At 42.2% G+C, this 27,348-nt stretch overlaps 2 protein-coding genes across 2 annotated transcripts in view; one reads left to right on the plus strand and one right to left on the minus strand.

Annotated features, from left to right (window-relative positions):
* The window catches only part of ACTN2 (actinin alpha 2), a 51,442-nt gene extending 40,156 nt beyond the window's left edge, over positions 1-11,286 (minus strand). The window contains exons 1-3 of the mRNA XM_028724094.2: positions 10,899-11,286; positions 3,176-3,290; positions 859-978 (exon numbers count right to left, since the gene is read on the minus strand). Of these exons, the coding sequence (XP_028579927.2) occupies positions 859-978; positions 3,176-3,290; positions 10,899-11,027 (364 nt within the window). The 5' untranslated portion in view covers positions 11,028-11,286. The remainder of the gene's footprint in view (positions 1-858; positions 979-3,175; positions 3,291-10,898) is intronic.
* Positions 11,287-16,128: 4,842 nt separating this feature from the next.
* Positions 16,129-27,348, plus strand: part of HEATR1 (HEAT repeat containing 1) — a 36,642-nt gene continuing 25,422 nt past the window's right edge. Inside the window, exons 1-12 of the mRNA XM_077925772.1 lie at positions 16,129-16,253; positions 17,985-18,135; positions 19,324-19,540; positions 19,867-20,008; positions 21,407-21,508; positions 22,130-22,270; positions 22,865-23,076; positions 23,522-23,655; positions 24,080-24,188; positions 24,584-24,694; positions 25,561-25,678; positions 25,988-26,095. Of these exons, the coding sequence (XP_077781898.1) occupies positions 17,994-18,135; positions 19,324-19,540; positions 19,867-20,008; positions 21,407-21,508; positions 22,130-22,270; positions 22,865-23,076; positions 23,522-23,655; positions 24,080-24,188; positions 24,584-24,694; positions 25,561-25,678; positions 25,988-26,095 (1,536 nt within the window). The 5' untranslated portion in view covers positions 16,129-16,253; positions 17,985-17,993. The remainder of the gene's footprint in view (positions 16,254-17,984; positions 18,136-19,323; positions 19,541-19,866; positions 20,009-21,406; positions 21,509-22,129; positions 22,271-22,864; positions 23,077-23,521; positions 23,656-24,079; positions 24,189-24,583; positions 24,695-25,560; positions 25,679-25,987; positions 26,096-27,348) is intronic.

The raw sequence follows: 27,348 nt of genomic DNA on the forward strand, positions 1-27,348 counted from the left end.
AGTTATACCTAAGGTATAGAAACTAATCATAACTGTATTGAATGAACTGAACATGAATATGAACTGAACATCCAAAGATGTTGTTGATAAAAGAAACAAATTTGGAACACACAAATGCACGCACGCGCACGTGCACACACACAGTATTGGTCCTGATTTCCTAGTTGAGTTTATATGGCGGTTCCATATAAACCTTTATTTCCACCTTCATTGCTCTTTCCCATCCACAGCAGACAATCTCCCCTTTAGGTTTGTTTCCCAATTTTTATTAAAATTGTTGAACTGATTCATGTTCCCTAAATGACCAAACTCCAAGACCTGAATTAAACATGGTTCCAGGCTTGTTTAAAAATACTACAACCAATCCCAAATTTATTCACAGAGTGTTCTATGCAGCTGCCTGTTGTTTAAACCAGAGCTCTTTGCCTATGTATGAAACATTAATAAGCACACAACTGAACCGTGAGCTGATGGCCCAGTTCACAAAATGCCTCACAGGTAAAGTCCTTGTTGTTACATGATCTGCATCACATTTAAAGCTAACTTAAGCCCAAACTCTGTGTTTTCCTACCTTTTTCTTTCCAACATCAAGTTTTATGCAGCTGATCACAGAGAGGAAATTATAACTAGTGCAGAGGCTATGCTGTGAGTTTTCTTTTAGGTGAAACGTATTAAATTCACAACCGTGGCTGATAAGGTGTAAAATAGTCAGTCTGACATGGAGTGGTGACAGTTTGAGAGAAGACAGAAATGAATGTTCCAAAATGCCCTTTGCCATATACTGAATCAAACCAGCTCTCAGAACTGTAATACATCATGGCTGAAAGCCAAGCCTTGTTGTTGCTATCTTCTACATACCTTCTGCACCAATTGAGACAAGTTTGACACCTTTGCTAGCTATAAAATCCAGGGCTTTGTTGACATTTGCAATTTTATGGAAACGCATCTTTCCTCTGTCTGGCTTTGGAAGTCTTTCTCCTGCAGGGAAGCAAATCAGATATATTTATTGACATTGACATGTGGCTCCAGGCACAGGCTAGCGACTAGACTGGTGAAGGGAGCATGCTGTCGCTGTAAACTATCTAAAACCATACACCAACCCACATTACAGGTCTGTCTTATCTCCCAAGCCCATTCTCCCCTCCCTAAAGGCAAGTATAAAAGCGACTCAGTTTGGAGATTTTTTTGTGTGTAACAGCAAAAATCCCCAGGCCAAATTGTTTTATCTGTCCAAAATATGTCAAATAAACTGTGTGCTCCCTTTTCAGCTTATTTTTTGAGTTACAGATAGGTAGCCGTGTTGGTCTGCCATGGTCAAAACAAAAAAAATTCCTTCCAGTAGCACCTTAAAGACCAACTAAGTTAGTTCTTGGTATGAGCTTTCGTGTGCATGCACACTTCGTTAAGAGTCGTCAACAGGCTCATCACAGCTATCTGCCAATCACCCATTCCCACCACCCTTCTGAGTAATACCCCTCCCCACCTTCTCACTATATAGAAGGATCTGGCAACTTCTGTTTCAGTGTATCTGAAGAAGTGTGCATGCACACGAAAGCTCATACCAAGAACTAACTTACGGTAGTTGGTCTTTAAGGTGCTACTGGAAGGAATTTTTTTAGCTTATTTTTTGTTAGCACTTCAGCGTTTGGACGTGTTTTACTATTAATAATAAAGCACTGAAGTCCTAATTCACAGCTCATCCTATCATTGTGCTCTAAGGATCCAGAAGGGCATCAAGCCCATCCTGGCTACACCATTCTAAGGAATAAGAACAGAGCTATGCTGGATCATGCCCAAGCCCCATCGAGTTCAGCATTCTGTTCCCATGGTAGCCAACCAGATGGCTATTTGAAACCCACAAGCCAAGGCTCACTGGCAACTGATATTCACAGTTATATTGCCTCTGTCCTGTAGGTTAGATATACCCAAAACGCGTAGTAACCTTTGATAGCCTTATTCTCCATTAATTTATCCTGCCCCTTTTTAAAAATCCAGGTATGCAGCTTTTAAAGCCATTTTTTGTCTTGCAATTTTTGTCATTACATGAAATGGTTCAATAAAAAGTGGGCCAACTCTTTGCCTGTCTATCTCTCTACACACACAATAGACATATGCAAATAAACAAAACAAAGTTAAAAAATAGGAACAAAACTCAACAGCGTCTTTAGTTTAAATTACTCTTTCAGTTCATAGTATCAGTATAGTATCAGACAGACCCTTTAAAAAATGTATTCTTCTCCAGCCAAGTAACATGTACAAAAATGCATATACTAATGTACAGCCAGCACAAAACACATATATTGGTGAAAATAACATAACAATGCATGACATTAGGGAAAGTTGCTTTGTGTCACAACTCACAGGCTAACTGCCTAGTGAAATCAGAGATGTAGAGAGCTTCTTCCAGTTACTTTATTTAAATTAACAGAATACACAGAGAGACCATGAATTATGCTCCCCACATCCTCAAGATGTGGCTCATAGTACCTGCTCTACCCACCTCCTTGTGATACTTCCTAGCTTCCAAACCCCTCCTTGCTGCCTACAGTAGCAGGCAATGGAATCTTTCTGTCTCTGTTCAGCCTTCTGCTCTAAGGTGCAAAGGAATCACTTGATCCTCAGAGAAGGAGGAGGTTCTACCAGGCTTTCAAGTGACGTAGTGTCCACTGGCTGCTGTACTGTTTCTCCCATTTCTGAGTCCTGTCTCTGTTCAGGTCTAGAGCATCTGCTAGCTTTCTCCTGCTCCTCATCCTCCATTATTTCCCAGCTCTTTGCTTCTTCTTCTAGAGCGTGTCCTGTTCGCCACCACCAAGAACTTGGGTCCATACTATCATCATCTTCCTCCTGCCTAGAAGTCTCTTGGGGTGGAAGTCTCCACCAATGCTCCTCATCTGCCCAGACACTTTGCTAAAATGTGTGTCTTGGGCAAAAGTGCATTAAGCAATGGGCATATGATGAGAAATTCACAGTAAAATACTGGTGAATTTTCATGACAACTTTTAAGAACACACATGCACATGCCATAAACTGATGTGGAAATGTGAAGAACTGAATTTAATACTGGGAAACATGGGAAAATGGGAGAAACTAAAAGGAATAGATTCACCTGCCTCTAAAGCGATGGCGAAATACGTTTTGACAAGACACATATCATTTGCTGCCTTCTAAAACGAACCTGAAATGACCTCCAAGAGCAACATCAGTTTAAGGCCATTCCTGAAATCCTCTTCAATGTTCTCGATCTGCGTGCCCGCTTTCCGTAGGTGGGAATTGCACCATGCTGTAAATGTCTGCAATCACAGATTAAGTGTGTTAGGAAAAGATGGTAAACAGCTATTAACAGGAAATGTTAGAGCCTTCGATAAATTTTTTTAGGAAACTTAAGTTTCAAAGCAATGCTACAGCTTAAGTGAAGATGCTAACATCCCTGAATGTTTAGCTTTGCTGTTGACAAATGCATGAAAGATATGTTTTGTGCATTTATCAATAGCAAGGCCATTTATGGTATTTTACCATTCTTATGTGCATATTAAGCATCACGACACACATTATGCTGTGTGTCTCCATTGGATACCTTGTATTGCCCTCATAGCACACATATGAAATCAACACACATTATCTGCCTCACCTGTTACGGTACATCCTATAGATTACATGTGGTGTACACACTAGTGGCACAACAATGTCTAGTTGGAATTAAGTCCCATGGATTTCGTTGGGGCTTACAGCAAAGAAAGCATGTATAGAATTGCACCCTAAATTTGTGACATGTGAAGTGGCCTTAAAGCGGGCCAACAGAGGCCTGGTGATGTGGTGAGATGCTTATAATGGGAAGGGTCTCCTTCCACTGAGAGACCTCAAAAACCACAACAGGGTGGAACAGAAGTGGTTTGCATGGTGGGGCAGAGCCGCTATGGTAGCTTCCTGGGAGGAGGGTCACTATTGCTTACCAGGAGGGACAGTGGGAGGGGCAATGCAGTGCAAGCCAATTCTGTGATGGGAGTTTGAAAAGAGTAGGCTATCAAGTGATACTTTTAGTCACCTAGTGCCATAAGAATCAGTGCTGCTATTAAAAGCAGGGCAGACCCCAAATACTGTGCATGTATTAGCAAAAATGATGAACACAAATGTATTACATTTGGAGAAATTGCCTGGCAGGGATGTGTAATTAGGGGGAGGGAACACACTAAAATGCTGAGGAGTTTACATGAGGACTTAAAAAAAAATTCTGGAAACATGGGAAATGAAGTTCGTAAAAGGCCCAACAAGCCAAATGTGCAGAACTGAGGAAATTCCATTGCCTTTTGTGCTATGTAGTCCTCTTTCTTGAGCCTTTCATAGAATCATAGAGTTGTAGAGTTGGAAGCGACCACAAGAGTCATCTAGTTCAACCCCCTGCAATGCAGGAATCTTTTGTCCAACATGGGGCTCAAACCCACAACCCTGAGATTAAGACCTTCATACTCTACCAACTGAGCTATCTCTTTATTCTGTTTCCATGTGCTGGGACTGGGAGCATGAGCTGCTGTCTCTGACTAATCTATTCTATTAATAGTCATTGCACAACTATTCAAAATATGCTCAGGTCTTAGCGATCAAGCTGTGGCCAACATCTAGCACTGTGCCTTGCACATTTTTAATCCTTTAGGATTTGAAAAGGTATTGCATTAATTAGACAGAACAAATGCCCCTCCCTCACTGCTCAACACATAGAAGCAGAGCAGGGTATCAGATGGAAGTGAAACACCAGGTGGAACTTGGAAGTGGATGTAGCAACCATGCTGCAAGCAAATACAAGCAAATATAAGGAAAACTCAATTTTTGCGCTTAGTCTCACAAAGATCCCCTCCATTCAAGCTAAACACACCTGAGCACATCTTTAAAAGTGTGGCACCAACGGAAGGCACAGGAAAAGCCAAAGCCTTTCTAGGATATCAGGATACACCACAACAGTTTTAAGTTTCTTTTCTTTTCTTTTTTCAGTCTAAGGGCCACATCCCTTGTGAGAAACCTTTTAGGGGCCGCATACATGCCAGAACAAAAGGTACAGCTCTTACGTTCTAGAGTAAGATATGATGCAGTCATACAAATGTCAGAGCTGTCCAAAGGCATACACATCTCTCCAATCAGGCAAGCGAAATTCATTATCATAGCATATATTCCACCAAGGAGGGGGGACACCCCAAGAGGGTTTGGAGCAGGGCCAGAAAGGTGTGTGGCTTGGTGAGGGGATGTGGCCTATTAAATACCCGGAGGGCCAGATAAAGAAGATTGCAGGGCCACATTCAGCCCTGGGCCTGAGGTCTCGCACCTTTGACTTGGGGGCTAAGATCCCCTCTTTTTCACCACCAAACAATGAGTATGGCTTATGACCCTCCAATACAAGCCAGCACAACCAGTAACACAGCCCAAATAACCAAGTGTTATTCCTCCCAGGGGCTTGTCAAGCCATCTCTTTTAGCACCCAGGCAGCAAAAAAAGAGGCTTATCTAACCCCTAGCAGGCAACAACACATGCCTGGATCACAAGTTGTGCAGGGCTGTTCTGTTAGAAACACAGTGTCTGGTCTAATACTGACTTTTTTAACAGGTTCGATTGTAAAGGAAAAGTGCCAGCAAAATACAAACAATCCACAGAGAAGTAAAGTAAAATGAAATACAATATTGACTTGACATATCAGGAATGGTTTGCTTATTCTGTCCCCCCCCCCCCATACTACAGAATCCACAGGTGTGATGCTTTATTAGAATTTAGAGAGCAAAAATAAAAGAAAAAACTTGATTTCTTTTCTCATCTGCAAACAGACTACTTGTATACAGATGAGGACACTTCACACAGAATCTAGTAACGTTTGTGCCCAATTTCTACTTTCTATTTTTAATCTGTCACAAAGATTCACCCTTCATTTAGTATCATGAACTTCCTGGGTTGTTTTTTAGTGTCTTTGTTTTGCTGTCTGTTTTGGGGTGTATGCAGGTGTTTTGCTTGTGGCTTGGGGGTTCTAAGCATTGTCACTTTTCCTTCTGTGAAATGAGTACAGAGGTACCTCTACTTAAGAACTTAATTCATTCTGGAGGTCCGTTCTTAACCTGAAACTGTTCTTAACCTGAGGTACCACTTTAGTTAATGGGGCCTCCCACTGCCGCCACGCGATTTCTGTTCTCATCCTGAGGTAAAGTTCTTAACCCGAGGTACTACTTCCGGGTTAGTGGAGTCTGTAACCTGAAGCATTTGTAACCCAAAGCATTTGTAACCCGAAGTACCACTGTATTTTGAGATGCCCACACCACTTTTTTAGATTTCCGAATGTGTTTGAAGGCCTAAAAAAGTATGGGACCCCTGCACTAGAAAGCAGTCTGTGGCTCCATTTATGCAAAAAAGTGGTCCAAACACGTAAACTCTCAGTGTGTTTGTAAACTATTAATAGACTATTCTATACATTCCCAATGCTCAGAAGCCATAGCACTGCAAGCACAACTGGAATTCCCTGGAAAAGGATCAGATTCAGGCAGCTGCTGCTGACAGAAGCTTTGCAGAAGGGATAGTGATCTTGTAACCAAGGGGACCCGGCCTAAACCCTTACTGGTGGATGTACCAGGGCAAGAGTGCCTGCTTGAAAAGAGAACTGCTTAAAAAAAGAGGATGAAAAACTACCGCTCAGTTGCAGATACACCCTTTGGGCAGACTTCTTCTTGCACACTAGAACTTCCCCTTCCTCTCCTTCCCCTGGCAGCCTCTTCTGCTCACTGAATCTACTCTGGACCAGATTCTGCAGGTGGTTGCAAGCTGCAGGGAGGAGGCGGAGGAGGCCTGTTGTGCAAACAAAAGTTCAACCCACTCACATACAGGCACTATTGGATTTCACCCATATAAATTAGTACATGCAATATTGTGCAAATCTGCATCCTTTGCAAAAAATAAAATAAAATTGCAATGTCTAAGTGGCCACACTAGCATCTTTAGTGCAGCTGAATGCACATTTGGAGCTGTGTTGATTTGCACTTGCAGTTCCCAGTAAACATATTCTGACACATGATAAGCTGGTGGTGTGAATCAACCCTATGGATGAATTAAAATAAATCACTGTATTAAAGAGTGGCTGAATCTAACTTTAATTGATCTGATTTTCATTAACTTGTTTTATACATTAAACAATGTCTTTCATATACAGGGACGGTTTTATTAAATCTGCCATCATTCTTAACTTTAGTTTCTTTCTGTTTCCCACCCATTCCCCTGACACCCTATGCAGTGCCCTACATGCACACCACATTTATAGAAACACCACATTTATAGAAAACTTTGAAACTGAGAATTCCCCACCACAGGGTCTGAATTATTGCAGACCATGAGACCCTATGAGATGGAGTTATAATTAGGCGTCACGTCCATTGTAATCCTAAGGACGTCATCATGTGTAACCAGCAACTGTTGACAGATCTCATACCATGCATATCCTGAAATGGCAAGTCTGGAGAGTGCAGCCCACAATAGAAACAATGGCATTTATTTTTGTCCTGTTCCAAGATTGTCTCATAGAACATGTATGCTAGCCAACTGCCAGGCTTGCTTGAAGATCCCCGTTCAATATTATATTACTCGTTTGAACAAAGCTCAACAACCAGGCAGCTACAGTCTTCTCGTCGTATATACGGACACCAGGAATGTACTTTGTGGAGCTTATTTTAGCACTATGGAGAAGAGTCTGACACCCTCAGAACTTTTCAAATCCATCAATCCTACTGAGAGAGGATGTTGTTCAGACTGATCTCCAAACCATGGAAAAAAGAATGCCTTCTATCAGATACTATTTATAGACATGTGCATCCATTTAACATTTGTTTCAAAGGTTCAGGACAATAGAAAGTAATAATGGTTGCAATCCACTAGCACTACTGCTGCACAGCCTCCATTCACATCTGTGGGACTTGCCAAGATAGGGTTGCCATATTTAAAAAATCAGGACAGAAAAGTTGTTGAGGGTTTGTTTTTTTTTTGCAAAATCACAAAGAAATTGGGCATTTTAAAGCTTTTTTTTAAAAGGAAAATCAGCAAAAATGACACTGCTGACATCAGTTGCTATACGTCCGAATTTTCCCAGACATTTAACTGATTTCTCCCAGGACACTGCTTTCGGATACAGTATTCCATGTATGTCCAGGATATTCCAGACATATGGCAAACCTAGAATATGTTCCCTTGAAATTAATGGGTGGCTTCTTCAACTGCATCCTGAAATATTGTCTAATTATTGGTGTTAAAACCACAATGTTTTCACAAAATGTTAGGATTATAAAAGCAAATGACATGTTCCCTTGGGCCAATAGCATCTTTTCATGCTATTGAATTTTTTTTGGATCACGCAAGTAGGTTGTGTGTGTTTTTTTAAAAAAATCCTTGCTTCATTTTCAGAAAATCAAAATAATAAATAAGTGTAAATTATTCTGCTGGGAATTCAGGTAGATAAGTCTGCAATCCAAAGAAAATCAGCCATGCTTTACACTACTGAAACAAATGGGAAATTTATTTAGGCATGACAAACTTTATTGTGGGCCAATAAATGTTTGTATTCAAAGTCTGAAGCAAAAGTTTCAGAAAAACTTGCCATTTGTTTTCTTTTATGGGGCCACACAACCTTCAGTTTCAGGTGAGAAGACCATTTGTTTAAGAAGTTTTATTGTTGCAAATCAACTGTATGATCAGAACCAACCCTTGATTAGTCCAGATTATAATAATTTCTCATTCCTATAAGAGGGAACCAATAGATTTCACAACAAATTTGTCACACTGCTTTTGAAAATATTTTATATCCTATCAGCTTGCTAGCCTTATACAGATTAAGATATTTTTAGTCTTTGACTGGAAGCATGTAAATTCAAATATTGTCTCTTGAAAGATCAATGGGGCAGGTAGGAACCGGGCTTTGGAATGCCCTCCCTAAAATGATATGCCTAGTGCTGGCTTAGCCATCCTTTAGCATCAGGTTAAGAGACTTTTATTTACTCAGGAATTTTAATGTGTATAGTTCCTGCATCTGCCTAGTACTTTTTAATTATTATTTTTCTTTCTTTGATGGTGGTAGCCTTTTGCTAGCATTTCACTGCATTTTGTATTACCTTTGAATCAATTTGTTATCTATCTATATTGTTGTTTTGATGAAGGGAGCAGGGGTGTAGAGAAACATTTCAAAAATAAAAATAAAATCTGGCTCAAATTCATGTTAGGAAATGGTCAACACCATGGAAGGCAACGGATGAGTTCAAAAATGCTGAAAGTATTTTTTGTAGCTGAAAGCATTTTCAAACAAAATTGGGGTAAGGATGAATTATGCACGAGTAAATTATTCCATGGAAATCCAGTGAAAATGAAAAGGTAGCTAAACAAGAGCTACTTCTTTGCTCTTGTGATGTTTTCATTTATTTCCATGGGGTTTTTGCAAGAGAACTTCCTTGGGAAATTATAGTCAAGTGTGTTGTGCAATAGATTACAAGGCTAGGACTGAAAGACCCAGGTTCAAATTTCAATTCAGCCATGAAGTTCACTGGGTGACTATGGACCAGTCACTATCTCACATCCTAACCTACCTCACAGGGTTTTTATGAGGATAAAAAGGGGCTGGTGAGAACCATGTATTCTGCTTTGATCTCCTTGTATGAAAGAAAATATATAAATTAAATTAAAAACAAACACACAAAACCCCCCACTACATCAACCTTCCCCAACATGGCACTGACCAAATGTTTGGACTACAACTCCCATCAGGTGCTAATGGGAGCTGTAGCCCAAAGCATTTGAAGGGTGCCAGGTTGGAAATGCCGGTAGAGTGGTACCTCGGGTTACAGACGCTTCAGGTTACAGACTCTGCTAACCCAGAAATAGTACCTCGGGTTAAGAACTTTGCTTCAGGATGAGAACAGAAATCGCACGGCGGCAGCAGGAAGCCCCATTAGCTAAAGTGGTACCTCAGGTTAAGAACAGTTTCAGGTTAAGAATGGACGTCCAGAATGAATTAAGTTCTTAACCCGAAGTACCACTCTACTACTTTTTACATTAAAAATGTAATTGTGTTTAATAAGACTCTTTTGTTCTATTTGGTTGGCATCCAACTCATGAGTTTCATCAGAGGAAGCCTGCACAAGGAATTCTGCTTGTACAATAGAACTTCCCCCCTTTTCTCCTCCTGTGTGCCCCCTGAAACTGGCTTGGGGACAGGGAGGGACCACGAACCCCTCCCCAAACAGCACACACGCAGGGGGAATCATTCCATCAGGCAAGCCAAAATGCTTGCCCTGGTGGAACGATCACCTTAGCATGACATTGAATTCCTCCCTTTATTTCATTTCATTTAAACAATGCTACAGTAGGCATTCTCAAGTTTGTGATTTTGCTGTTATCGACACCAATTGTAACTTCCCTCCCACAGCAAATTGTTCTCCAGGCACCATCCACAGTGCCAATCCTGAGCACTCCTTCCTCACGGCTGCCATTTAAAACAACACAATGGAATAGAATCATATACGGTAATCAAAGTGTAGAGTTGGAAGGGACTACAAGGATCATCTAGTCCAACCCCCTGCAAAGCAGGAATATTTTGCCCAACATGGGGCTCAAACCCACAACCCTGAGATTAAGAGTCTCATGCTCTACCAACTGAGCTATCCCTCATCACCCATTGAACAAAACATGCACAAAAGTGTACAGGCTCCTTGAACAAGTGAAGATGGAACTTCACCCGTTTGGTGTCTCTGGGGACCAGTTTACATTTCTCAGTTTAACCTACCTCACAGGGTTGTTGTGAGTATATAATTAGGAAGGGGAAGAATCACCACACTTAGTTCCTTGGAAGAAAGATGGGATATACTGTAAATCCAGTGAATAAGTAAAGAATCTTTCCTGACCTTTCTTTGCTGTTTCTCCCATGCAGGGTCCAGGAGCAGGTCCCTGTCCCATTCTTCCTCTTGGTTCATATACTCGTCCTCTTCATACTCATAGTTATAATGTATGCTTGTGTCTATTTGGGTTGTCATGTTGTTTTAAGAATCAGATGGCTTTTCACACTTGCAGAGGTTTCTTGGCTCTTAATAAGAAGTTCTCAAAAATAAATTGATCTGGCAGGCAATTCTGTCTTCTTTTATTTTCTTTCTTCTGCAGGAAAGTCTTGCTGGTGTGTGAGAGAGGGAAGTTTTCAGGTTGCAGGTTAAGAGCTTGCCTTCACTTTCTTCCTGTCTTTCTTTCTTTCTGCCCCTGGACTGCTGCTGTGATTCTCCGAAAGGAAGCCTGGCTCGTGCCGAAGGCTGATTCCGATTCTGCCTCTTATCCCCTTCCCTTGTCACGTGTCTCTGCACTGCCTCCCACATCCATCCCCCTCCCCTCTTTTCCCAAGTCCCTCCTTAGATGCTCGCAAGCCGGATTTCAACAGGCTGAACAACACACACACACACCCCGCGCCTTAAAAAGTGGATAAAATAGACGTGTGTACTTTCAATCTTAGAAAAAGGACGATAGGCCTGCCATGCCCTATTGTCCTTTTTCTAAGGATCTTCAGGAGAGAGAGTTGCAAGAGGAGAGAGGATGCTTTAGAGATAAAGTCTCTGAACCTCTGGGTTTCTCCACTCAAGAGCGCTGGATTTAGGAAGGCAGTTTCCCTTGGATTCTACCTTCTAGCTCACACACCTCAACTCTGGCCTTTGTCTTTCTAACAGACAGTTGAGAGAGGGGTGCCACCCATTTGCTTTCTAGCACAGAACCACTTCCTTAGTTACCTTAATGACTCATACATAGGCCGTTACAAAGAAACTTGCCTGGCTATTCCAGCAATCAAATCCTTGTCGGATCCAGGCATACAGTCTACTGCCCACCCCCCAAACTCACAGCAATACAGATGCTAAGTATCAGGAAAAGGCTTAGTTGGAAAATATGGGAAGTTCAAAAAACAACACGCCTCTACAATGAAATTAGATTTATCCATAATTAGTACAGTAATGTATTTTGAAATGTTAATTTCTACATAGAAAAGCTTGGAAATAAACATGTGATTTGTACCAAAAAAAAACAAAAAACAAACAAACACGTGGGGGAATTATTCACAGGTGACCAACACCCTAAATTGTAAACATACTCTTTGAAATAATCATTTTCATTTCAATGGAGCTAATTTTCATGCAAGCACATTTAGCATTGCTGCCTTATTCTGGCAGTCTTATTAAATTTTTAAAAGGTTACCCCAAAATGATCTGTGAATCAATCTTTCTCCCTGTCTGTTAAGGCACTAGAACTGAAGAAACACCATCCAGGCTTACAATGTAATACACACGGTGACAGGTGGAAAACTACAAATAGTGCTGGCATAAGGTTGGAAAAAATGGTGCGACACATCCAGGATTTTAAAAATGGTTCTACAAAGGGAATGCAAGGGGAGGGAGTGTGGAGCAGAGAGGGAGAGAAAGGGAGGGCAGGACTTGGGGTTTAGAATAACCTATGACAGGCTTTTAGACAGTCATGTGCACTCAGCTGCATTTCTTATTTCACATTAGCTCGTGAAATTCCCAGAATAATAAGCAAAGGGCCAAAAAACTGGATTTCTAGTGCCAGTCTGAAGTCTAAAATATATACAGTAGTTAGTAAAATCTCTCCCCCCCCCCCCCCCGCAGTGCTTTCACTATTTTGAAATATGTGCCACACTCTTCAACACTGCTTTAGACTCAATCTCTACAGTACAAATTTAGCAGACTGGATAGTTGCTGACTCCATCACATTGACATCCCTACTGAACCCATCCTGCCCAACCCCACCTAGACTTCACACTACCTGTTCCAAAAGATGCTGTGCCCTTACCTGGCATCTTTATCAGAAGCACCAGCTGGCCACAAAAGGGTTCTCGCCCTCAGCCCTGGTATCCTTGTCCAGAAGAGGGGTTGGCTCAAGACAGCAGCCAGGAATCTTGAAGCCAACCATGATGCTGACATGAATCACAATCTGCTTCAGTATTTTAACTTCCTGTGTGTTTTAACGTATTGTAATTGTAGTTATTGCCTTATTTTACAGTTTTATCTTTTTGTAAAGTGATGGCTATAATTTTCATGAAATATAAATAAGTAAATAAATAAATGTCCCCCTACCCCTAGGAAAACAAGCTGGTTAGGCCTCATCTGGATCTAAAACAAGGGTGAGGAACTTTTATCTTTCCCCCATCCTGACAGACCTGCTTTGAGAGGTCGGCAGAACCATCCAAGCAGAACTGAATGATCTGCACTTTGGCTGGGCTTAGATGTCCCTCAGGGTCCCTTCCCACTCTATAAATCTGTGATTCTATTAGTTCCAGCCTGCTTCCTGCAGTCACATCTCTACCTGCCCCACAGCTTACAATAAATAAGTCGTCAGGTGTGTGTGGTTCGGGGAAACGGCTCCACAGGCCAAATGAGGAGGTGTGGTGTGCCAAGTTTGGCCCAAGGACTATAGGTTCCCAACCCCTGATCTAGTGAGTCCAATCAGGGCCTAGTCAGTCTGAGAAGTTGATGCCAGTAAATTACACCACCGTTTGACCATGTGGCCAAAACTGGAATCCATTTGTTGGCTTTGTTTATAGCAATCTCTCATTTAAATACAGTACATTCAAATAATTTATGCAGGATAGTATCCCAAAGGTTGTTCACTGAGGACTGTATTCAGCTAAATAATGGTGCCAAGTGAGAAGACTTCTACTTACCCAATGGGACTTTCTCCCCTCCTTGAGTCATCCCTAGATCTGCTTCAGAGGATGGGGGGATCCCTAGAGCATATTTAAGGGACACAGGACAGGAGGAGAGGGGCAGGATGTTTCACTGTGCAAGGAGAAAATGGAACTTTGCACTATGTTGAATTCTATCCTGAAGCATTTTCAGGGCTTACTTTCCAATGCAGCCCCACATGTGCTCAAAGGAGGGACCTTTGAGGACTGTGAGCCCCTCTGAAGTAATATTCACTGTATCACTGGGATGCAGCTAGAAGGGGAAATCTGTGGAGGTAGAAAACAGATCTGACCCACAGGCGCCTAGATTCGCCAGCGGGAGAACTTAGCAGAGTTAAAAACACTTTCAGGATTAACTAGTAGTATAGCATGGAATATATGTTGTTAAACCCAGTGCTTTTTTCTGGGGACGACGACGCAGGAGTACACATACCCCTAAACATTTTGTGAATCTAAGTTTGGCCTCATTGAGGGGCAGTATTTCAATGTGAGTAGGAAAATGAGAGGACCCCTAAACATTTTTTTGGGGGGGGGAAGCACTGGTTAAACCTTTTTGCATATCCCATTTAGTCTATCTTAAAAGCACTTGCCCCTCTCTAGTGATGAACAGACCACACACAGCAGTATTTTTAGGAGCACCAGTGAAGTGGTCTGTGATCCTAGGATTCTGTATCCTAGGATTTGGAGAGGAACCACAGCTCAGTGGCAGAGTACATGCTTTGCATACAGGTTTAATCCGTGCTATCTCTAGTTAAAAGGAGCAAGCGTCTGGTAATGAGAAAAGATATCTGCCTGAAATGGTAGCTGCTGCCAGTCAGAGTGGGCCATAATGAACTAAAGGAAAAAAATTTGGCACAGGGCAGTTTCTTATGTTTCCATTATCATTAGCAATGTTGCAGAGAATGCTGGAATGTCACTCATGGACACATGATACAACCACTTAATGTGGGCAGAATGATGTGGGCTCGTCTCCTTGTCTTCTGTGCACTGCAGTATCCTGCCTTCCATTACAGCTTCATTCTGGTGAAATCCTCACCTAGGAATCTCTGCTCTCTCATTTATCACTTTTTCCTATTATCCAGCGCTCACCGTTCCCTTCATCTAGAATTTCTTCACGGAACACAGAAAATGTGTCACCTCTGTCTCTTAAATTTACAAGCCATGCATTTTCACAGTAAATTACATTTAAAATGATCAGGCGGCAGCCTTGTTCTATTCAGAAAAAGATGCACAATAATATAGATGTGTTGTTAGGAAGTGTGTTGATGTGCTGTGTTGTTGGCGTCACAGCATGCAAAATGATTTATGGGGTAATCCCAAGGTTAAAACAAGTGGGAGGCACAGTGTGAATTACCCTCTAAATCATCGCAGCAATACAAGCCAACATCTCTGCCTGGGGATTCAATGCTTCTCATTCTTCCTGTGAAAGATGGCACATAAGTTTAATTTGTATTTTAATAATGCCTCCTTCCTTGCAGTACTGTGCAAACATAAGATCCAATCCTTCCCTAGGTGGGTTGAGTGAATGTGATGGAAGAATCTCCGTAAGGTGTAAAGAGCCCTTTTTCCTTCTCTCCCCCAGTTCAAGCATGCATGAGTTCACATGGGAAATGGGAGGCATCTGATTCCCATATCCATCCCCCCTTATTCCACTTGGTTAGGGAGCACATGCTGAGTGCGAGAGATTGGATGTGGATGCAAGAAGTGTGCATAGGACTGCCATTTTCTATAATTGCCTAATGAAGTGACCTGCATGTGTGCTCATGGCAAGGAGGAGAGCAAGTAGCTGTTATGGGGATCTCTCTCTATGAGTGGAGAAAACCAAATTGCGCAGTTTTCCCGTTTCTTTGAGTTTAATCTGGCAATCCTGCAATCCTATGGGTTTTTACTAAACTATGTCCTACAGTTCAGTGGAGCTTATTCCCTAGTTCAGAGATGGCTAGTCCCTTGTTCCGGGGCCTAATCCGGCCCCTCAAGTAGTTTTTTAACCCTTCCTCAAAAAAAACCCACCCTTTTTTGGCAGCAAAAAGAATAAAAATGACAGTAGGCAAAGCACGGTGGTGGGCTAAGCCCAGCAACTCTGATAGGTTTTACCGACTGAAGCAAATGAGCTGTTTCAAAAACACACACATACAAAAAAAAGTTCCTCTGCCAAATGAAAACGGTATACTGTACCAATGTTGTCTTTCAGATTTCACGTTAACTATGGATAATAAATAAATAAGCAAGCGGAGTCCCCAAACAAAGCTGAATTTATTGCGCATCCCCTTGATTAATTCCTCCCTTCTCAGTAGCGTCAGTCGGCCACGTGGCGGCCGGACGCCTCGCGGGGGCAGCAGAGAGCAAAGACCGGGTGGGAGGAAGGGAAAGACGCCGGCTCCGTTACCCTTGCCATTACCCTCTAACGACGGAAGCGGAAGCACGCTTCCCCCGCTCTCGCTTCCGGGTCATAGGTGAAACACCTGGTGGACCTTCCCACGTGGAGGGAAAAGAAAAAGAAGCACCGTGGGAACCGGCAGCATCCCAGGTTAGTCCTTTCCGCTCGAGATCTTGCCTTCTCTCAGCGCGAAGCTCTGTCGGAACAGGCAGCGGCTTCAGAAACCGTGAAGAGTTGAGCTCCTTTCTTCCCGGGTCTCTTATTGCCTTTCGAGGCTCAGCTGCTCGTGCAGCACTGCAACATTTGATCAGTTGCTGAAGAGTTACGACTGAGTCTTGATTCATTATGTTAACTGCAGGCCCACTTTCATTATTGACTATGGAATATTTGTCATTCATTTGCATTTTGCTGTGCTCTTAGTATCTGCCATTTTTCACGGCCAGTTTTTTCTTTGCAGTCCATCTTTCTCAAGCCCCAACTCTGGCTTCATAGCATAGGAAGAAGGGGTTGGGGAGAAGGTTGCAATACATATGGACAGAGAGCGTGTCCTTTTAGTGGTTATAGGTCATGTAAGGGGCATGGGTGGCGCTGTGGTCTAAGTCACTGAGCCTCTTGGGCTTGCTGATCAGAAGGTCGGTGGTTCAAATCACCGAGATGGGGGGAGCTCCTGTTGCTCTGTCCCAGCTCCTGCCAAGCTAGCAGTTCAAAAGCACGCCAGTGCAAGTAGATAAATAGGTACTGCTGCGGTGGGAAGATAAATGGTGTTTCTGTGTGCTCTGGTTTCCGTCACAGTGTTCTGTTGCACCAGAAGTGGTTTAGTCATGCTGGCCGCATGACCCAGAAAGCTGTCTGTGGACAAACGCCAGCTCCCTCAGCCTGAAAGCGAGATGAGCGCTGCAACCCCACAGTCGCCTTTGATTGGACTTAACCGTCCAGGGGTCCTTTACCTTATAGGTCATGTACAGAGCGTAGCCGATGGTTGTAGGTCTGGAAAGGTGTGAACACCGCAGACTGTGGTGGAAGGTATAGCCTGGTCCTATGCTTGTTTAGCTTGAATTAAGAGCTGAAGGTGGTGTTCAATAGGGCTTGATTCCTTGTAAGTGCAGGATGGGGAGGTTCACAAACACAATTTGTGCATGACTACCCATCAAGTGATGTTTCCTCACTCAGGAAGGAAGCTAGACTTGTAAGCTGTCCCCATTTTAAAGTATTGTACAGTAATTGTGTTCCTATATCACATATCCCCGTGATGACAATCTCGTGTGCGTATAACCGATGAACATGTATGTATGAGTTCATACTTAGTGGCAATGTGCATGGCAATAAGGATAGAGAATCTCTTGTTGGGAGGCCTCGTGCCATCAGCTGTAGCCAGCATGGCTGATGATCAGGGATGATGGATGCTGTAGTCCAAGAAACATCAGAAGAGCCACAATTTCCATGTACCTGGTTTAGCTAACCTTGACCATTATCTCAGTAATATTTGCAATAATGCTGCAAGGTAAGTTGGAAGTGCCTTTATTACAAATATGGAAACAGAGTGAGGTGACGGAAATGGAGAGTTAGTGTCTTGCTGAAATCACCCAGTGAGTTAATGACTGAGCCAAGGTTTGAATATTTTGACAACTTCAATTCATGACAGGTGTTCTTAACTCCTATGCTGCTTCACTGTTGTTGTTGTTTAGCAGGCTCCTATGCCCTTCTGTAGCTAGCTATTAATGTAGATTTCATGGTGGCTTTTAGCATCGGCCAAAATTGGTGCAACCTACTTATGATTTTGCTAGGAGGCAAATTGGTACAAAACTATAGATTCTTTTGATAGATTTTGGTTTATCTAATACTTCCTAGATCTGTTAAAACCTTTGATTTCCCTCCCCACAGGGTTAAAAAATGACATCCCTCGCTCACCAGCTGAAGCGCCTTGCGCTCCCTCAGAATGATCCCAGTCTCTTGTCTCGAAGTGAAGTAGCATCACTACTGTTTGACTGTAAGGAAGCTGCCAATATTGACAGGGATACATTTTTTGCAATAGGTAAGTGAGGGGCTTAAGAACACAGTCTTGTATGATGCCTGAGGGGTCAATAAATTTGGCTGGCCTATGCAACCAGCCAAAATTTGTGGTTACTGCTAACTGTCTTCACTTACGGAGAAAGAAGATATTGTCTCTCATGCTGGCTTAAGTTTTGGAGTTATCAGAAACAGGGGTCAGGCATCGTTTCTCCAAAATAGAGCATGAAATCAGAAATGCACCTTTCAGTTTGGACTCAGTGAAAGACCATATGTCTGCTTAGCACAGAATATGCTCACCACTGGTGAATGCATTTGTGGACTCTGAACAAGGTTAATTGCTTGCAGTTGTGAGAAGAAAATAAACATTATTTCGATAGCTGTTTAATTCAGGTTGTATGTTTAATAACAAATTAGGGGCATTCTGTATTACACTCCTGTTATATCTGACACTCCTGCCAACCTAGCAGTTTGAAAGGACGTCAAAGTGCAAGTAGATAAATAGGTACCACTCCGGCGGGAAGGTAAATGGCGTTTCCATGCACTGCCCTGGTTTGCCAGAAGTGGCTTAGTCATGCTGGCCACATGACCCGGAAGCTGTACGCCGGCTCCCTTGGCCAGTAAAGCGAGATGAGCGCTGCAACCCCAGAGTTGTCTGCGACTGGACCTAATGGTCAGGGGTCCCTTTACCTTTATATCTGACACAATAGTGAAAGCCCATCCCCAGCACACCCCCCCCCATATAAGCAACAGCCTTACGGTCCTTGCTAATTCTAGCCAGTATCATTACCCATTTTTGCACTGTGTAAGGAGAAACCTACAAGAAACTTGTGTTGCATAAATCTTGTGAGAGATTGCAATTTAGTTGGTTCTGGGGTGATAAAAAGAACAATGCAATGTAGTAGAAACCAAGTTCACTTATAAAGAAGAATGTAAATATAATAAATACAATTGTGTTGCTTGTACCTTGAGCCTGTGCAGATATCAGTAAATTGCTCCATGGCTCTACACTGCATCTGTGTGGAGAAAGTAACACCCGGTTTATGATTCTGGCCAATGTGAATTAGCTGTATGTGTGCATTTGCTGGATCAAGCATTATTTGCCCCATGTGGCTTCATCGCCAGGGATCCTTTGCATAGAATGATTTGTCACTGACTGGACAGGTTCGTAAAACTGTGTGATGTACTGAAAGTATTCCAATATCTTTCCTAGGGTGCACTGGGCTAGATGAGCTGATGGGGATTGATCCTTCCTTTGAGATTTTTCAGCCGACACTTTTCAGTCAAAAGTCCAAAGGTTTGGAACGCAGTGTCCAAACAAAGGCAGTAAACCAGCAGCTGGATGAAAATATTTCATTGTTCCTGATTCACTTGTCTCCTTACTTCATGCTCAAACCAGCGCAGAAGTGCCTGGAGTGGCTGATTCACAGGTAATCCATTCATGCACCTCTAAACCTTGTTTATAGTAAACTGCCCACATCTTCGGGACAGTTACAACAAGCATTGTCCCAAGAGGGCAATATTCCAGGGGATTCAGGGAACAGAGGTTATAGCATTTAGTCGAGATGTGTAATCAACTTTCACTTTATATTGTGTGAGGCTGGAACTTGTGTTCTGCAATTTGCAAATCAGTCTCAAGCACTGCCCCATGCTAGACGGGCAATACTGTGATTGGTAGGAGGTATTGTGAAATAAATTTATTTGACACAGAAACTCCTATGTCTCATCATGTGGTTGTGTTATGTCTGTTTGTTAGGTTTCATATCCATCTGTACAACCAGGACAGTTTGATTGGCTGTGTATTGCCCTATCATGAGACGAAGTTGTTTGTGCGAGTTATCCAGCTTCTGAAAATTAGTGACCCAACTCAAAGGTGGCATTGGCTGTATCCGATTCAGGTGAAGTAGCAAAAGATAAATATATGTGGTTGTATTTCTAATACTGTTACAGTGGAAACTCTACACATGACCACAATCCGTTCTGGAGACCCATCCTTATGGTGAAACGGGTCGCTGGGAGAGGCGCCATTGTGCACAGGTGGCAATTGCCCACTTCTTCACATGTGCAAATGGCGATCGCCACTTCTGCACAGGTGTGAATGGCGATCGCCGCTCCAGCACAAACCTGCTGATTACTTCCGGGTTTGCCGTGGTTGCAACTTGGAACGTCTGCGAGTGGAGGCGTTTGTAAGTAGAGGTTCTACTGTATTATCCCTGGTTGTCTGCAGCATAACCTCATCAGTGGTTTTGACACTTGGAACTTCATGGGGAGCTCATACCTTTGTTTATCTGTCTTCTTTGCTTGTTGGTTGTGGGCCTGGTCAGAGTCGACTTACTAAATTGAATGGCTTGCTTTTTTGGCCCCATACTTACAGTTCCCTTTTGACTATGTTCATTTTTCTCTGTATGCCACGGACTGGGAAGCTGTGGCCTGCAGATATTATTGGACTCAAAATCCAATCAAGCCTAGCCAGCATGGGTAATGGACGAAATATGATATCTGATGTCCCAGCCAGCGTGTTTGGTGGTCTGGGATTATGGGAGTTGTAGTCCAACAACACCCCTAGTGCCACAGATTACCTATTTCTGCTGTATACTTTCACTGCTTTTTAAGTTTTGCTTTTTTCATATTGTTGACTATACCTTTCAAGACATTAAACAGAATAAACCAGGATTTTTATTATGCCTGTTCAGTCTTCCACTGATTTACGTATTTGTCACTAGCAACACAATTTCATGTATGTCTACAGGGAAGTGTAGGCTGCAGTCTTGTACAAAATTACTTGAAAATAATTCCTATTGAATTGCATGGAGTAAACATCGTATTAATTTATAATATATTTCCCCATCTTTCCTCCAAGGAGCTCAGAACAGCTTACATAATCACTCACCTTCCGCCCTGCCCCCCCCCCCAATTTATAATCACAACAAACTTTTGTGGTAGTTTAGAATGAAAGGGATTGGTCCAGCAACACTGCTGGGAGTTCCCTGATGCATAGCCATCCAGCGTGCTGGGGCAATCCAGTCAAATGAGTGGCATATAAATAATAAAATTATTATTATAGGTTTAACCCCATGGCTGCACACATATAACTAGTGGCATGTTCACAAAATACCATGGGCATCAGTGGTCCATAGATTCATGTAACTAGATACAGGATTATTCTCTATGATGTAGAGTGCCTTGAATTTATGATAATGGGAACTCCTTATTGTTTTCTATATTTTCTGTCTGAATTTTAATTAACAATTTTTTGTCTTTTTCTTCTGATCCTTTCTTTTTTGCCTCAATTGCAGAAACCAGGAGTCCCTCTTGCAAGGGGAACTTTGATCACACACTGCTACAAAGACCTGGGTTTCATGGATTTCATATGCAGTCTAGTGACAAAATCTTTAAAGGTTGGTGTGCTGTTCCAGGGCAGTGTCAATTTGATGTTCTCCACATTTGTTTAAATACCACTTCAGTGAAACACTGAAAGGAAAGGAAAATTGTTTAGAAATGCTAAATAGCAGTTATTGTGTTGCAGCCCACTAATGCTGGGCAGACCTGAACAATGGCTGTGTCTACCAAATATCACACTATAAAATTATTGGATCTATTTAGTTGATCCTTCATGATTTATTTATTTTTCTTCTAATGAAGGATATTTCCCTGGCAAATGCGTTCTTTTAAATAGGAGTTTAACATTCCTCAATGGGAAATAACTATTATCTTGCTAGGCAATTGGAATTTCCTGGGATCCATTTGCATGCTTACCAACTGGGGATCTGGTACATGTGCTTGAGGGTGGTGAGCTTCTCCCTGTTTGGAAGGAATCCCAGGGGTCATCTAGTCCACCCCCGGCAATCCTGGAATGTCGGCTAAAACATGTGTGACTTGTATAGGATCTCTGTCTGGCAAGTACGTGAGCTAGCCCAACCTTTCTTAATATGGTATGGAAAGCAAATGATGCCATACAAGTGTTGTTTTTGCCTTTGTTTTATCATCATCCTAAATACACTTCTCACTTCTCTCTCTAGGCTTTTTCACTATATCCAGGGAACTTATCACAATTGAGAGTCCTGTTTACTTTTTATGCCTCTACAATTGTGTCTGCTCTTGGGGCTGCAGCAAATATAACAGACTCTCTAGTTTCCAGGCTGCTTCCTTATATCCAAAAGGTACAGTTTTCCAGAAGTGATTAATTTTGCTCTATCAATTTACAGTTTTGGTTTGTGGGCATGTATTTTGCAGTAGATAAACAGAGACTTCCTTTTTTTAACTAGCCGCATTTTGAATGCTGGCTTTGAAGGGAAAGCCTGTTGATGTTGCACCAGCATTATATGAAAATGATACTTAATGATTCTCGTTCTCTCAGCTATTACTTTTTCCACCTGCATTTGAATTGTACAGTATTATAAATTGGGGTGGGTGTATTGTTATCACCTGAGAGCACAAGGCTGTTTATAATCCTCGTCCCTGGTGTTTCCAGGTCACCAATGGGACTTCAGTGTTAAATCAATTTCAGTGTTGTAGCCCCTGGTAGTGAGAAATTTTACTGTATGTATTGGCAATAGCCCAGTTCTGGGATTGCTTTTCAGAAGCAGCAGCTGCCTTGCTTGTGAAGTGGATATTATTTAATTTATGGAGTAAGGCATTAAAGTTTTTGTAGATGTGTGTCTTCCAAAATACTTTGTTAAATACTCCTCCCAAAGACCTGCCCTGTTTCTCTGTCAAATTGTCAAAAATATTTTGGATTGCTTTTCTCACCCTAGGGTTTGAAGTCGACCTTGGTGGATTACAGAGCAGCAACTTACATGATCATAAGCCAGTTGGCTGTGAAGATGACAATGGAAGTGTCTCTGGTTCGTTCCTTGGCGTTGCAAATCAGCAAGACTTTGACCAAAACGCCCTCTCTTATCAAAGAGGGTTTAGGCTGCGTCATCATCCTGCTACAGAGTCAGAAGGAGGAAGGGCTTGGGAAAAAGTAAGTTGAGCTCTCTGTTTCCAGGAGGCCCCAACATACAAGATGCACTGATCAAATAGTTAAGAGGAGTGGCTAGAATAGCATTGCCCAGCTGGTAAGCGAAGTTGTAAGAATTGGACAGAGCAGGACAGTCAAATGGGACTGCCTACCAGCAAGCGGCCAGGCTGCTTGCATGCTGTTGCGTATCTCCCAGGATTTTGCAAATAAGTGGCAACTGCAAGCTGATCAGAGCAATCCAGTTTAACTACTTGGCCTGAGTGAATGCTTCCTACCGTGTGCAGAAGAACAAGAGCAGCTAATTTCCTGGCTCATCAAAGATAACCAGCTGCCCTGAGTCCACAGCTTAGTCACCTTAATAACAAGTGACTGACAGATGAAACCTCTTCAAACTGTTCAGAGCGCACACATGTTTATGGTTGCTTTTGGTGTTTTCTCTTTTGTGCAGGCCGTTTACCTATCTGTGTAATGTTCCCAATGTGATTGCCATCCTTCATGAGATTTCAGCAGCTCACGATGTCAGTCCAATTTTGCATTACCTCTTGCCACACCTAGTTCAATCGGTTATTTATGGAAAAACAGGTATGTAAATGGATTCCTGGTGGTTGCTTTTGTGAATGAGATACAGGAACTCAGGTGTTTGATTTCCCCTTAGAAGCATAATTATTTTGGGGTCAGCCAGCCTCGCAGTGATGGCCAAACTTGGCCCTTCAGCTGTTTTGGGACTACAATTCCCATCACCCCTGACCACTGGTCCTGTTAGCTAGGGATGATGGGAGTTGTAGTCCCAAAAAAGCTGGAGAGCCAAGTTTGGCCATCATTGCAAAACAAGATATTTCTTACAGGGGCATGAAACCAACATAGGACAGAAAATACTGCATTCTGCTGTACTGCAGAATTTTATTTGTGCTCCAGTACAGTTTAAGCATAGGGAACTTTTCAATGTAAATGTATTTCTTTCTAAAAAAAATAGTTACAATGTATTTATCCTATCTACCTTTTTCAGAAATGGAAGAGAAATCTGACTTGGTTGGTTATGAAACCTCCATAAAACATCTAGAAGCTATAGTTACAAGTATACCTTTAGAAAAAGATTTGGATCGTTTATTGGCCTGGTAAGCTAGCCTCTGTTGAGTGAGTTTATTTCTTGTCCTTGGTGATCTGGAGAGCATCAGGTGGATTTTGACTCATTTTCATCTTTCAGTGTGGCTTTCTAGAATAGATTGCCTATTCTAGACACAAGCAGAGATCCATAACTTGGAAAATGAAAACATTCATATTTTAAGTTCCATTGCATTTATGTGAATAAAAATAACTGTATAATGCATTCAGGTTTGGCACTGAGAGAGAAAAGTCCCTTTGCATGTAGGCTTGCTATTAAAACGAAGAAGCTCACAAGGGAAATAAAATCTAATTACTAGCTTTTGAAATGAATTGAGAACTGTCAAAATGTAAATGGCTTGTTATATTTCTGTAAGGTGATAATTTATTCATTTTCTTACCGCTTCAGTAAATTTCTGGAAGGGTATATTTCATATGGTGTAGAGAGTGACTCTGATCCTGGCAAAATGGCTGAGATGAATAAGCAGCTGCTTCCTCTAATCAGGCTTTTTGAAAGAAAGTAAGTGGAGAGAGATGTGTTACCTGTTAAAATCAATATGTCTGTTGTCAGTATTCTGGGGTCATAGGGCAGTGAAGGTCAATGTGCTCCCCTCCAGATGTTCTTGGACTTTACAACTCCCATCATCCCTAGCCAGTGTGGCCAACAGCCAGGAATGATTGGTCCAATATCTGGAGGGGACACCAGATTGGTTGCTGCTGTCATGGGGCATGGAAAGTATACATGAGCCTTGAATTTGTAACCTAAATGTGTGGGTACTTTACATTTTATGCCCTTGTGCACTCTCACAAATGTTAGGGGGAGGTTCATTGTCCCAAATCTCTCCTCAACAGGAAGGTTTTAGCTACCCTATGTATAAGGCTTCAAGGTGGATGCAAAACAATGCTCCTTTGGGAGAGAATTTAAAAGCCTAGGTGCGGCCACTGAGTACATTCTAATGCTCTAAAAGTATTAGGGACTTAATAGCTCGATAACAGATTAGTTTCTGATTTACAGTAAGCATCTCTTCGGTGTTTTAGATGTATATAACTTATTGCCCTAAATTAAGTGTTTAATACAGGATAATAGATGGTATCCAATGCACCCGTTCCATTAGCACAAGGATTTTCCCCCCTCCACGCATCCCACAGCATTCCCCAATTTGCTTTGGGTGACTGGGGGAACCCCTGGAGCAGAGGAGAGGGAGAGGAAGTTCTGTTGGCAGCCAAAAGTCCTTACGCTGAGGGATCAAGTTTGTTGAATACTGCTCGGTGTCTTTATAATAGCTTGAAAATAATTTTTACCTTCCCTGAAACTCAGGAGAATAGACTGCCCTAAAATGCTCTCTGGAAAACTTTTTCTTCTTTTTCTTCTTCTGCCTGTGGCAGATATTCTGCAACACTAGATTTGGTACTGGAGGAATATCTGAAAGATGTTAGAAATCAGAAGGAGCAGGATCTCTTCCACCAGTTTATTTCTCTTTCCATGAGTGGTGGTAAATACCAGGTAAGTCAAAGATCCTCGAGATTTCTTCTTTTTAAATGTGTTTCCATACCAGCATTATAATCAGTGAGTGTGGTAAAAAAAAATCCTTGTAAAATGAAAGATGACTGCATTGTTATGGCATCTTATCAGTATTGATGAAATCAAGGCATTTTCAGAATTATTATGAATAATATATACATTGTTAACACAGTAACCACTCAATCCTTTGTATGTCTACACAGAAGTAGATCCCATTGAGTTCAGTGGGCCTTACTTGTTGTTAAGTGGGTACAGGATTGCAGCTCAAGTAACCTTCATTTGTATCTCTAGTTTCTAGAAGATTCCGATACGTCTCTGCTGCTTAGCCTGAATCATCCGCAGCCAGCGGTCAGAGTTCTGGCTGTTCAGCAATTGAAAGAAATCATTCAAGCATCAAAGGTTTGTTTGCCTTTTGGGTCCCCCCCCCCCTTTGTTGCACTTTTAAAAATTAGGATGTGAACAGATTTAGCAAGCAGTGTGCCGGTGGCAACAGAAAAATGTACCTTTACAGTAACCAAAGGTAAATTCCCAGTATTTATATCTCATTGACTCTTCATTTTATCTGTTAACATTAAGGGACAGTCAAATCTCTGTTTTCTTCATGTCAGTAAAAAGGTGAAACTGGCTTAATTGGATCCAGAGTGTCCATTTCACAAACAAAAGGGCTCTATTCCTTCACAGAAGGGACTATGATGCAAGGGGAGCTTGAGGAAATTCATAGACTCATAGAATTGTAGATGACCTGAAGGGTCATCTAGTCCAACCCCCTGCAATGCAGGAATCTCCATGACAGATGGCCATCCAACCTCTGCTTAAAAACCTCCAGTTCTGTGGGAGGCAATTTTCACTGATCTCTTTCTCCTGAAGCCACCTGTGCCACCTGTCCTACTGCTCCATATGGTTCCCCAACCCCTGAAGCAAATCTTCATGGCACTGCATTAGGAAGGAGGGGTCATTGACATTCATTCTCCCATCCTACCTTCCTCTTCTGAGTGCAAGCCTGGATCCAACCTATCATTGTCAACAACTACTGGGATGGGTGATTAGAACATAAGAAGCTGCTTTATGCTGTGTCAGACTATTGGTCCATCCAGCTCAGTATTGTCTATGCTGACCAGAAACAGCCCTCCCAGGTTTCAGGCAGCATCCTCTGAAGACATACCTGGAGATTTCAGGGATTGAACCTGCATGTTTGCAATCCACACTGCGGGCTGCGATTCGGCGCTTATGCGCAAAGCGTGATTTAGTGCTTCTGCGCATGCGCAACCACCGAAACCCCGAAGTATCCGGTTCCGGTACTTCCGTGTTTCGGCGGTCCGTAACCTGAAAAAACACAACCTGAAGCAGCTGTAACCCAAGGTATGACTGTATAGCTCTTCCCCAATCAGACTTCTTCCTTCTTTTGTTATTGTTTTACAAGCTACTTCCTAATTTAGCCTCTGAACATGAGCAGTCAACTGTTCTCTCACCACTCCTCCTGGGCCTAGTATTTTGGAGAGGGGCAGAGTTTCTATTATGATTTACTCTTTCCGATTATTGTGTGTTGAGCATGATGTACAGTCAACACTGCGAGGCTGATCATGGGAATACAGAAAAGCCTTTGGCTAATTATAGTTTGTGATTATGTCATTAGACACAGTCTGTTGCCATAT

Source organism: Podarcis muralis, chromosome 3 (genome assembly GCF_964188315.1).
Source record: "Podarcis muralis chromosome 3, rPodMur119.hap1.1, whole genome shotgun sequence".
NCBI lineage: Eukaryota > Metazoa > Chordata > Lepidosauria > Squamata > Lacertidae > Podarcis > Podarcis muralis.